Raw genomic sequence first — 14,098 nt, 5'->3', positions numbered from 1 at the left:
TGACTTCGTGTGGAGCTTTACAAATTCTAGACCTAAGTCAATTTATTACATAGTTATCATATATTTTCCATCATTTTATGTTCTCAATTTAAGTGTTTGTCTACAGGTATTAGGTATACCTAGAATTATGTATCAAAGTAGCAAAGAGACGCGCTACTCGGTGCGAAAATAGAAAAGTGATTTAAGCTTACTCTGATTGATGTTGAAATATACGTTTAATCAACTTAATGTATTCGGTCACGGACAACTGGGTGTGATTTAATTAGTAATAGATTCCGAATTCAAATTGAATACAAATGCAGCGTTCTCATCGTCATCAGTATTACTCTTCTGCGGTCTTTTATACTTTTTTTTACGAAAATGGGGTTAGGTGTTAAAGATGTTAGTTACTTCAGCAGTTACTTAACAATGCCTACTTAATTTAGTTGTATTTGCTTGACACGGTGCGACAACAACTTGTCTGACAATAACTGCACCGTGAAGGCCTAATGGCACCCTCAGCACTCAGCCCTCAGCAGCCTAACAGTTTTGGATTCACTCTTTTTAATTTCTTATCATACTATTAGTATCGGTTTGGTCTCGTTTATTACATTAGGAAGTACGATATACCTGAACCTGATCATATCTGTCTTAATTACTATTTCATGAACGCTAAAACTCTATTTGTTACGACTACTAGAATTTCTGCTCGAGCGTTCAATAGTTATTTAATCGGAGCAATCGTTCAAACATTTCTTTTCTCTTTGCAACAGTTAGTAAACTATTTGATACTTGCAAATTAAATTTTAAAGTTGGTAGCGTTTCCGCCGATGACGGAACGGGGTCGGCAGCCGGTGCGATAACGAGCGAGACGAGGGTTTTTATTTTGCCCACAACTTCCATTTTGCCTACGCCGATTTTATAATACAAGTGCAATGTGGGCAGTAGGTGAGTCGGTTTCTATACAAGGGGAATAAACAGTGCTAGTATTACTGAAATATCTAACGACTAATGAATTTGAAAGAAGACGATTCATTCAAAGTTAAATATCATACCTACAACATTGCTGACGCCGATAACACGGTATTTATAATGGCACGCGAAATACGTCCTTTATCCTAGCATTGACGAGCCGTAAGCCGTTAAATTAAAATTGTGTGTTCGAAATCCAAAATAGTTCTGAGAATGGTTTAAATGCAGTCATATTTTTTTATTTGGAGTAAGCACTGCTTCCAAAGAAACGGCCAGCTTTAAAGGATTCCTTGAAATTAGAGCGTATGCAGTTAATTAGGAGCGTATGACCGTTAGTGCCGGTTATATCAACACAGTTGACCTCGGCAGAGAGCATATCGCAGCTGTTACAACATTACGGATAATCGGAAGTGTGTCGAAATTTCACAGTCTACTGCGAATAGAGAAAAACTTTGACCAATTAAAATAGCTGTGTAATGAGGCTGAGTAATGTTTTCGCATTACTTTGTACGTTTTTAAACAGTTAATGTTTGCTGACTGTTCTAGAAGGAGGGTTAAGTTTTTATATAGTTTTTTTTTATTTGGCGAGCTCTCGGGCAATGGCTTGTCGGATTTAAGCTTGGGAGATATCATTAGATTCTTCTTGGTTGAGAATTGAGATAGTGACACTGAGGAGCGGGGGTATCGCAGTTGGGCTGTTTTTAAGATATGTTTAGATAAGGTAAAATATTTATAGAGGACAAAGTAATATCTACGTAACATTATTATCACTTACATAAAAATTAATAGCCACACGACAGTTTTCCTTAAAGGTAGGAAAATACCACAAAGTTACACTGCAATTTTTTTTTATGAAATAAGGGGGCAAACGAGCAAACGGGTCACCTGATGGAAAGCAACTTCCGTCGCCCATGGACACTCGCAGCATCAGAAGAGCTGCATGTGCGTTGCCGGCCTTTTAAGAGGGAATAAGGTAATTGGGGAGGGTAGGGAAGGGAAGGGAATAGGGGAAGGTAAGAAAGGGAATAGGGTAGGGGATTGGGCCTCCGGTAAACTCACTCACTCGGCGAAACACAGCGCAAGCGCTGTTTCACGCCGGTTTTCTGTGAGAACGTGGTATTTATCCGGTCGAGCCGGCCCATTCGTGCCGAAGCATGGCTCTCCCACGTATATCAATTTTAACTATACAATCTATACATATTCCATCAGGCAGCGCCAAATTATTTTGAATACACATCGAACCCTGGGCCTGGTCGATGACCCTGATATGACCTTATTTAAGAATATAAGTTGCTCATTAAATTCTTCAAACTTTAATTTGGCTACTGCAATCAGTTACAAAATCAAAAGTATCTTCCTGAGCTATAGGTACTTGAGAAAAACTTAAGTTTTAATGGCTGTCAGTTAGGCAACCCGGCATCGCCGTAACTATCGGTGTAATATTTTTTATTAGAAGCTCGCACTTTGATGAAATCATCGTTGATTCATGTGTTTGTATTGTAACTGTTTCGTCAGAACACATCATCAGCCCATACGCTGAATATTTATGAGATTTCGAAACTATAATAGATACATGGGATTTGGGATTAAGTCGGTATGACCTTAGTACGAATTCGTGAGGCTTTTTTAAAATGAAAATATAAGGGGGCAAACGAGCAAACGGGTCACCTAATGGAAAGCAACTACCGTCGCCCATGGACACTCGCAACATCAGAAGAGCTGCAGGTGCGTTGCCGGCCTTTTAAGAGGGAATAGGGGAGGGTAAGGCAGGGAATAGGGAAGGGAGGGGAAAAGGGTAGGGGATTGGGCTTCCGGTAAACTCGCTCACTCGGCGAAACACAGCGTAAGCGCTGTTTCACGCCGGTTTTCTGTGAGCCCGTGGTATTTCTCCGGTCGAGCCGGCCCATTCGTGCCGAAGTATGGCTCTACCACGTAAGAAATTTGGTCACGTAAGGTTATGTGTACTTCTGATGTTCCATTAAAAAAATGTACTTCTTCTTCTGTGTATCTCTTAAGGGCAAAGCAAGGTTAATGATGTAATCCTCAACAGGCTTCCCACATTAATCCCCGACGTAGCACTCTATTACCTCTATTAAAGTGCGGAACTGCAAACAACGTACACCACATGTCTGTGGGGAGACATTGAATGGGACGAGCGCGGGAAATGTGATGAAGTTCAGCTCGCATAGGAACTATTTGCACGCAGACGTTACATCAAACATGTGATTATGATGTACGGTTTTAGAACTAGTTTTTGTGAGCAGAGATATTATGTTACATATTAATAGGTTAAGACTAGGCATCTTGTGAGTTGTGAGTGGAGTGTTCTTGCTGCATTTCTAAAATATTTGCGATAGCCCAACTGACTTGAGATTCAAATTTTTTTTATGAAATAAGGGGGCAAACGAGCAAACGGGTCACCTGATGGAAAGCAACTTCTGTCGCCCATGGACACTCGCAGCATCAGAAGAGCTGCAGGTGCGTTGCCGGCCTAATAAGAGGGAATCTGGTAATAGGGGAGGGTAGGGGTGGGAAGGAAAGGGAATAGGGGAGGGTAGGGAAGGGAATAGGGTAGGGGATTGGGCCTCCGGTAAACTCACTCACTCGGCGAAACCCAGCGCAAGCGCTGTTTCACGCCGGTTTTCTGTGAGAACATGGTATTTCTCAGTAGAGCCGGCCCATTTGTGCCGAAACATAGCTCTCCTACGTATAGTTGGTCTATGGTTTGTCTTTGTTTCTACATCAGATTATTCACTGACGCTCATCATCTTTTTAGTAGAAACATTGTTTCTACATTCCATAACTATTCCTACTAGGCTTAACAAACTGTTCTCGATTGTTCCAGCTTCGGAGACGGGGACGCTAAGTGAAACCAGTGGCGTGGGGCTCGTACCCACGCTGTGCGACATGGTGCAAGAGGGGGAGGAAGTGGGGGAGGGGCTGATCACGCCGCGCCGGCTGCCCAACCCCTGTCTGGAGAACTCACTGCGGATGGACTTGCACAGGGAGCTGATGTTCAACCAGAAAATGTGAGTATTCCCTTCTCTGTCTGTTCTTCTTTCGTTCTCTCTCGGTGTGAAAGATAATATAGGCGATTGAATGTGAGTTCGAGAGACAGCTGTTTTGTTTGTTCGGTCTGAATCATGGCAATTAACATGTCTTTGTTGACTGATATTTTGAAAACATCAACGAAGCCAACCACCCTCTGAAAAGGATTGCGCTCTTTGGCACCTAGTTTGTAGATTACGACTGAGGTCTTCGCTAAAAGGAGTTAATCCAAGATAAACCTGGGTTAGTCAAAAGCTTTTCTTATAGACTTTAAAGTTGCCAACTTTTCTGTAGCTTAAAGCTGCCATTTATCAGTTTACTGACTTTTTGTCTGACGATTGTCCTTTTGTGAACAATTTGTGAACAATGATTCTCTTAGAATGTTGGAAATTATTTACCTGCCAATAGCAAATATGAAATGTAATAACAGTTTAAGTTATTACTTCGGCTATAAATAGACTTGTATCACACTCGAGACTCGAGAGTAAAATTGAAAGAAAAAGTTGACCCGTCCAAAAAGTTAAACCATAGACGGCTTTTAAAAATTAAATCCTTAATGGGCGTTTGGACGTTACATGGACGTGGAAAGTGGTAATGCTAGTGAAAGGCATCATGTCATCCAGACTGAATTAAATTTGTCACAGTCCACTGTGACAGCTGCAATGGAATGACTGAGTGCATTTTGTAGAGCATATTATATGCAACGTGGAGGTAAAATCTAAACTTTCGTGAGGGATTGATTTTTCTTTTTATATGATGGTGGCTGTAGCACATTATTTGGTTTAGGATGTCGGTTGAGGCTCTAGAATAGTGTTTGAATCACGACCAAATATTAAGAGGATACCACAGCGGCTAGAGAAATGAAAAAAAAGTACGTGTAATATCTATAGCTGTCTCCCTTACCTCAAGCCTATACCGCAGAACGCGATAGAGACAACTGCAGAAAATCCAGAAAATCAACGATTCGTTGTCCCCTGATTCCTTCTCCAAAACTTAACCGATTTAAGTACTTTTTTCATTAAAGGTTAAAAAAAGGCTTGAGCTGTGTTCCTATGTTTTGCTTTTTTGTATAATCTATCCAAATCTGTTTTCTGGACGTTTGAACACAATGGAAAATCTGGCCATTTTTTTGGGTTTTTGAACGTTCATATCTTATTTAATAATTAAATTATGAAAAAAAAGAAAACATAGGGACATTGTATTAGTGGCCGTAGATATTCAGGAAAAAAATTACAACTCTACTAGCATTATCCAGGGAGGAAACAGGGGACAACGTTTGTATGGAAAAAATGGCGGTGTGGAATCCTCTTAAGGCATTGGCCAAAAATCGACCTTCAGTTCAGTTATTCAGATACAATACAAAAGAGTTTTTTCGTTCGTTTATCACTGTCTGTCTACTAATCTGGAATATGTAGGTATGTGTTGTAACTTTTACTACTTAGTGCGAATTGTTTTTTTTAGTTAATAAAATAAATAAGACATTAACGCACTGCACTCTGCAGCTCAACAAGTTGCGCTTGTCGTAATAAATCATAATATAAATATACCACGTAATCAATATTATACAAGAACCTGCTTATAATGTACAAGAAGTTAACGGCACTATAATGCGTTTAGTTGGTAGAGAAATGGGGCCCGATTCTTGTACTTCGAATATAGCTTCGTTCGGCAGCGTTCTTACTCGCGTGAGACGATTGTGGATCCCTGTCAATTAAAGTCCCTAGAGTTTTTTATCCGTGTCAATAATCTCTATATATTATATATTATATTCAATATAAAAAATAATTATACAATATAGTAGATATAATATTGTATTATTTGTAATGCGCGACTGAGATGAGATAAATGTCCGTAAATGTCGAAAACGCTGCGTCTTTTTCTAAACATCATTCTTAGAATATATAAACAACCATCCAATATTTTCAAGTGTTTACCGATTTCAAGAGAATATTTATTTCGCAAGTCTTTCTCACTCCTTCGTCCCCGATCGAATCAATTCAAGTTATGAGAATCAGACCCCTGAACGTGTTTTTGCTATTTGGGCCTACAGGTGCACGACATCCTGTGCTAAACTCGGTATTGTCGAACATCTGTCTCGTCGCATTGATTATTATTATTATAGCTATACAGTACACACATGGCAGCCGTTAACCACATCAATAGGAATATTCACTTTATGCTTATTTTAACACAATATCACGCGCTCGCTGTTTTGGTGTTACATAATTATGTAGTCTGTAGGTACTCTGATTCTGCTATATTAATTCAACATTAATAGCGCTAAATCATGTCCGATACTTTAATCTTTTTTGGGTTTTGAACAGTCAAAGAGAGGTAGAGTTAAGACTTAAGAGTAGAATTAGGTTTGATCTTTATTATAAGGAGACTGAACTAACTTTTATAAATCTGTTTGAATGTTTAAAACTCACTCAGAGTGGAACATTAATTACTTAAATGTAATTAAGTAATTCAAAATGTTGACATAAGCCCCATACATTATCTGTCAAGCTCTTCATTAAATTGAAGGTTAATAATAATTAAATGTCTCTGAGTACGGCGGTAAACTTTTATAACAGTACTATTTTATTACCTTTGTTGGGGCTTCTATACCGACGAAATAAATATTAATCTATTTTTAATTATATTTTTTATTAACTCTAGGTACGTAGTTGCACGTTAATTAAAGCCCATTCTAATATTTTGGTACACAGTGGCGGGGCAAGACCTTTTATGTGTGTGTGCCTCCTAAAATATATTTTGCGAGGCCCCCTGATGGATGACGCTAAGGAACGGATTTGTTGAGAGAAATAATAATTTTTTTGATACTCAAAGTTTTATTTATAAAACTTTTTATTTATGAATATTTCAGTATCACAACTCGTAAAACCTTAAAAAAACCTCGTGGTTCAAGGGGCGCGAGGCTCCTTAGACCGCAAGGCCGTGGGCGGTCGCCCACACCGCCCACGCCTTACGCCGCCTCTGTGTGTACTAACAAACAGTACACTGTACACATATATGCTGCTTTATTGTTTTGAAACAAACGCAATGTAATTTTTGCACACGTTTTTCACTTTCTATCCTTGACCTAATTTTTTATAGTTTACGCAGCTCCTTCAAAGAAATACTTATGTTAGTATAGCTGATGATTAATATATTACTTCATAACAATGTGTGAGTGTGTTTTCTTAAAATACACAATACAGTTCCGGTAAAATTACTCATATTTTAATTTGTATAGAAATCAAAACACGATATCGGTAATTTCGCTAGGTTAAGGGGGCGACTAACCCTAAAGTGTCGATTATATAATTCATATTTATACTTGAAAATAAGCCCCGAATTGTTTCATTTTCTAAAATTAGATACTACATTATATTTCCGAGAATTCGATCTGAGCAGAAACACGATATCTTAAATTTTTTTCGATAAAAAAAAATCACACAGATGCATCAAATTTTCACGAATTTTTCATTTATTGCCATAACCGTGAATTGAACTAAGTTAATATTTTAACACATTGTATAAAATTCTATCATTGAGAGATCGACCTAGCGGATTTTTAAAATGTATATTTATCGAGTTCTTGAGAAAAAACTAATTTGGCGATGAATCCGCGTCGTTCTTTTTCATCTGGCATAATTATGAAAGACGGGCGTGTGAAGAGAGAAGGACGATGTTTGATTTTTGGGGTTAGTCGCCCTCTTAAGTTTTAATGCTTTAGATTTTATAAGTACGTTCCAGAAGACATACCTACAAAATATTATTAATTATTATGTTCCAGAAGATAATAATATATTTTTCTTTCATATAAAAAAAATGTATTCTGTTATCTGTATCACACTAAGGGTCTGTTTCACCACTTCCTGATAAGGCTATCCACCAATTAACTTGACAGATCAAGTATGGAGAATCTGTCAAAAAAGTTGTGAATAGCCTATTAGGCACTTTATCAGAAAGTGGTGAAACAGGCCCTTAACCTTTAGGTAGGTACATGAATAACCTCACCTAACGAAACCCCGACTCAATCGAGAATTGAATTTCGATCGTTAACAACGAAAGTAAATAATTATTATTGACGCGTAGTTCAAAAAGAAGTAACTTCCAACAATTCTCTAACCTAACTTACTTCTTATATTTTATATGTATGTGTTTCTATAGGAAACTGACAATATTTCGATGATAAATCAAAGTCGCAAATCGAGACGGAATCGGTTTCGGCAGTAGTGCACCACATGTTAGGTTCGTCATAGCAGCTATATTTTCTAAGAACTCACTCATCTACCTGTTGATTCATATCGCTTATCGGTCTGTAGTAAAGTTGCCTCTTTTCCCTAGCCGTATTAGCTACGTATTGATTTAAGATGCTTACAGAATACAACGCCCTTAAGAGGATACCACAGCGGCTAGAGAAATGAAAAAAAAGTACGTGTAATATCTATAGCTGTCTCCCTTACCTCAAGCCTATACCGCAGAACGCGATAGAAACAACTGCAGAAAATCCAGAAAATCAACGATTCGTTGTCCCCTGATTCCTTCTCCAAAACTTAACCGATCTATCCAAATCTGTTTTCTGGACGTTTGAACACAGTGGAAAATCTGGCCATTTTTTTGGGTTTTTGAACGTTCATATCTTATTTAATAATTAAATTATGAAAAAAAAAGAAAACATAGGGACATTGTATTAGTGGCCGTTGATATTCAGGAAAAAAATTATAACTCTACTAGCATTATCCAGGGAGGAAACAGGGGACAACGTTTGTATGGAAAAAATGGCGGTGTGGACTCCTCTTAAGCCCGTGTACACCTGTAGGAAACTACCTGTAGATTTAATGTACCATTGAAGAAATTGATTCATAGGCAGTTGACGGACCTACGTCATACGGTATTGGGTTTCGACGACCACTGTGGTGAGCGCTTTGGTAGCTCAAGCCGGTGGTCGCGGGTTCCAATCCCGCCGACCGAACAAAACGTTTTCAAAGTTCCTGGGTCATGGATGTGTATCATATAATAAAAGTATACGGTATAGTATAAAAGTATTAAATATATTTCCGTTGTCTGGTACCTGTAACACAAGTCCGTCAGGTACTTACCACGGGGCCAGACTGACGTGGTGTGAAGCGTCCATAGATAGATATTCATATTGGGTTATGTGATATTTCAATTCAATATTAGTCGTGATCTGACGGCTGGGTTTAAACTTTAACATAACGCGACCAAATTACGTAGATCCGCCATCTGCCTATGAATCAACTTCTGATAGTACAATGTACCCAACAGAATCACACTTGTTTAAGCTACCTTCTGAGTACTAACTCATGACTTCTGACATGTTTACGCCTACTTATTGGATATTGGTTTGTTATTTATGAAACAAGTTGCCGGTATTACAGCAACTATGTACCTATTGTAGAAATCCGCACTAATAATGTCATGAATCATGATATTAAATTAATTCTGTCTATCTAGTCAATAGTTTTCAAATCTTTTAAGTTTGTCTTTTTAAGTTACCGCAAAACCGATTTTAATTACAGGTAGTTATATCAATGAGTTTCTAAAATACTAGAATAGCAATGTCTTACAAAAGATTCTCAGAAATGCGTAACCACTTTTTTGTTCAAAAGACAATGTCAAGTCATATATTCGTTATGTCATTATGTATGTGAGATATGCCTGCAGGCATCTTCGAAGTGGCAACGCGTTGCCACCGTAAACTTCCAATCTAGTTACGTTAGTAACATAGAATATCATTGAGTTATATACTAGTGTTTTGTGTTCCGGGAAAGGATAAGTATATCAAATGAGAGTCGAATTTAATCTAGTATTGCTTCTCTATAGAAGCAATACTAGGTTCTATATTAATTTTGTATGTGTATGTAGGTTAAATTCTACTCTCATTTGATTAAAAAATGGTACTTATCAAACGTCCTGAATTTTCAAAACCATTGCAGTTATTTACCTCTACGCATATAAGCATTACTCTAATAAATCATTCGATGTAAGTGAATCGTGGCAGTGAATCGAAATGTTCCCATTGGAGTGGAATTGCTTCCTTCCGTCGCTCAGACGACGCGGAAATGACCGACCTGCCGACACAAACGACGGACAAACTGAATCAACAGGTGTACGACTCGTAGGCGGCCATATAACCTATCTAATCCCCTTATATCAGGAGTTTATCAATTGGGCAACTTAGTTGATTGTTTATGTTTTGACGTTTGTCAATCAGACTAGTGAATTAATAAATTTCAGTTATAAAACTTTTAAAAACTGGACACTGATCGGCTTAGCGATGTAAGAGCTGGCGCGCACTACGACTTTTTGCGGCGCGATTACTTTAGCGACCTACAAAAAATTCAAATAAAATGACACTTTATGACATGGGCTATAATAGCTTTGATTTTCTACCGACATTGGTCTAGCAACCCATGCCGCCGCTGCTTTTCAGTGGCGTAGAGCAAAATGAAACCTATAACCTATGTCATAAAGTGACATTTTATTTGAATTTTTTTAGGTCGGTAAAATAATCGCGCGGCAAAAAGTCGTAGTGCGCGCCAGCTCTAAAGATATTACGTGGAGATTACAGACATGCAGAAAAACGGCCACATTTTTGCATTTACCATATTTTAAGCAGGCAAGAAAAAGTTTAATTTAATTGTAGGTTTTCAAAATATTAAATTAAATAAATAATAAATACATAATATATCTGACGAAAAAAATTATGCTAATCTATCATCTATCTAACATGGTTTCGTTTGGTAGTTTTTGCAAATAAACGTTCTTATTCTACTTGATTTACAACTCTAAAGTCAACGAAAATGTTAACTTTAAACTTTGAGTTTATAATATTGCCTACTCACTATTTTGAAAAGCGGATGAATAATCTCTTTGATTATAGCAGACATTCAATTTAAATTGAAAACCATGCTTCGGAGACTATGTTGATTGCTTACCAGATTTAGTATCAGATATGTTCCTACGCGCGCGGCCTAAATTCTGTATTTCCAATGTGAACTACATTTTACAACTTAGCTTTACATTCGTCCCTGGGCGATTCAGTGGACTAAATGCACTAAATTATCGAACACATAATAGTGTATCTAGATTAGTTCTAATCTAGAACTAGTTAGATCTAGATCTAGTTAAAGTAACTAGGCATGTACATAAATATACGTGAAATTCAGATGTAGAGAACGCCGAAATATTTCTTTCTTTCGGTGCAAGTTTTCAAGTGAAGTATTGTAAAATGAAATTTCTTAAATTTTTAGATATACTGTAAGAAATTATCACGTATATAATATGTTTTCTAATATACAATAAGCAATATCACGATAAACCAATTTCGTTAAAAATTTGTCAAGGAGATAGGTAGGTACTTTATGTCCTGGAAAAGAACAAGGTATAAGGTATTAAAATAAAAAATAATAAAATAAAAATTGTTTTATTTCTGAATAAATTTGAATCAAATATTTTCAGAACGTTGAACTACATGTTGCATGTTACATGTTACCACCGGTTCGGGAACTAACCCGGCGAGAAGAACCGGCGCGCTTGCAAGGCTGCTTCTACATTTATTATATGTGACTTACAATTGTGTATTCATATTGTATAGATTAAGTTATTTACTTTTTAGTAAAAAAGTGGAAAATTTGTCTTTTAAAAAAATAAAATTTACAATGTAAATAACTTAATCTATACAATATGAATACACAATTGTAAGTCACATATAATAAATGTAGAAGCAGCCTTGCAAGCAGCCATCCTACTCCCAAGATGTGCTATCATTTAGGAAATCTTTGACCGTATAGTAGGCTTTGGCACACAAACGTTCTTTAATTACTTTTTTAAATTTAAATTTATTTTTAGATTTATTGAATTTATTTAGGAAAAAAATCCGCAGCCTAATATAATATAACCTCCTCTTTTTGGAAGTCGGTTAAAAAATGGAGAACTTACGCGAGATTGAGAAACTTCTTTGCGACGAAGTTGCCGGCAAAGACTGGTACGTATTTAAGAATATTTTAAAGAAGAACATACGATGGAATTTATAAAGTGATAATTAACGACATGAGTGGATGAAGTGGGTAACCAAGATTTTACGACATAGAACAATTACTCATTTCTTCCCTTATAATTTGAACAAATCTTCTAGCTTAGGTCCCTCACCTCATCAACTAGCGAATATATCTAGCTATACATGGAATCCACATTTTTAGGGTTCCGTACCCAAAGGGTAAAAACGGGACCCTATTACTGAGACTTCGATGTCTGTCCGTCTGTCTGTCTCCAGGCTGTATCTCAAGAACCGCTATAGCTAGACTTCTTGAAATTTTACAGATTGTGTCTATCTCTTGCCGCTACAACAACAAATACATACTGAAAACAAAATAATGAAAACAAAATAATATTACTATTTAAGGGGGGCTCCCATACAACAAACGTGATTTTTTGGCTTTTTTTGCTCGTAATCCATAATTATTGCAACAATAGGCACTTGAAATATTCACAAAATATTTAATTATATTCGTACTTTAATATTAATTAATACTTAACATTTAAATAAAATAAATAATTAAGGGAGGCTCCCATACAAAAAACACTTTTTTCTCTATAACGGTACGGAGCCCTTCGTGCGTGAGTCCGACTCGCACTTGGCCAATTATTTTATTTCAAATTATTTTCCCGGTCTAAAGCCTCAATTTATGCGAAAAACGACATTTTTTAAATTGTTAATTACCCACTTGATCTACCCATGTCTTCAATTAGAGGATCGGCTTGATGGGAGGCAGGAGCTATATAGCGTGCCCATGGCGGCCGTAATTAACCGTAACCTAATCGCGACGATGAGGCTGCTAATGGTTTGGAAATTTCATTCCCTGGCCGTGCGCCGCCATTTATAAGTCTATGTACTCGTATACGATTTACTCGGCGTGTACGAGTAGATCAGCGGTTCTCAAACTTTTAGGTGGCAAAACCCTTTTGAGAGCTCGCGGAGCTCGCGGAGCCCCTACAACTCTACAAGGCATTTCTTTAATTTAATTTGAGAATGACTGCCGTAGATAATGGAATAGTATAGATACGGATAAGTAAACCTTTATACAGGGTGTAACAAAATAAAGTGATAATACTTTAAAGTCTTTAAACTTTAAAGTATGTCCCCTGTATAGAGTTCACTATGAAAGTAGGAGCGCTGAAAGCTATAAACTTTTCGTTTTGATACGCTTGCGCTAAATAAACATGAAGCCAACTTGTAGTTAAAAACATATTAACTAATTAATAATTATTAAGCCTTTCCTTCATCGCTTGCTTCATATGATTGCCATAGAGAAAATTATATTATTGTTACAGTAATAAATATTAAACATATTATTAGATCTACCCGTATAAAAATCTATGAATCAGAAAATGATTGTGTAATGAAATTATACGTCTTTAAACTAGAGCCGCGGAAACCACCTAGAATAAATCAAATAGCCAATTACTAATATCTAGACAGCGGTTAAATCTTATCTATTAATAGGCAATAACAGTACGAGGAAGCGTAAATTCTCCAAGTTAGAAAATACGGATGTTTGTAGCTTGTACGTGTACTAGTGTAAAATACGAGTACTATTTGTGGAGTAGCGCTTACGCTTTTAGATACGAAATTACCTACAATGTTGACTTGTTGGATTGGTATTTGGTAGTAGGTAATAACTACTAAGGTATAGACTATAGGGGCACTCTACGGTAGCTAGATTAGGTATGTGGTAGTTAAAGTTTAGCTGAAGAACTTTTTGTCCTATCCTACATTAAATTATGAAGGTGTGAACCCTGGACACTGGTCTAGAGTCTTTTTGACACCTTTTCGAATCACCCGAGTTACAGTGAATTCTCAGACGAATTTTTCAGTTATTCGTTAAAAATCTTAATATCAAAAGGTATTTGCGAATCTTAGCTGGCATTTACTTCCGTAAATTAAAAAAGGTAAATAACTTTATAAGGTAAATTTACTTTGCCTTAATGTTATCCCGAATTCCAATTTCGCAAACAAATTAAAGAGAACTTTGCGTAAAAAAGGTTACAAGTCAAAAGTAAAGGGATTTTGTCTATATGACTGGTT

At 36.8% G+C, this 14,098-nt stretch overlaps 1 protein-coding gene across 1 annotated transcript in view; it reads left to right on the top strand.

Annotated features, from left to right (window-relative positions):
- Positions 1 to 14,098, top strand: part of LOC121731381 (protein FAM107B) — a 62,418-nt gene that overhangs the window by 39,531 nt on the left and 8,789 nt on the right. Inside the window, exon 2 of the mRNA XM_042120789.1 lies at positions 3,797 to 3,980. Coding sequence (XP_041976723.1) covers positions 3,797 to 3,980 — 184 coding nt within the window. The remainder of the gene's footprint in view (positions 1 to 3,796; positions 3,981 to 14,098) is intronic.

Source organism: Aricia agestis, chromosome 10, assembly GCF_905147365.1.
Source record: "Aricia agestis chromosome 10, ilAriAges1.1, whole genome shotgun sequence".
Classification (NCBI taxonomy): Eukaryota; Metazoa; Arthropoda; class Insecta; order Lepidoptera; family Lycaenidae; genus Aricia; species Aricia agestis.
Note: the sequence above shows the minus strand (reverse complement) of the source record. Positions and strands in the feature narration are given on the sequence as shown.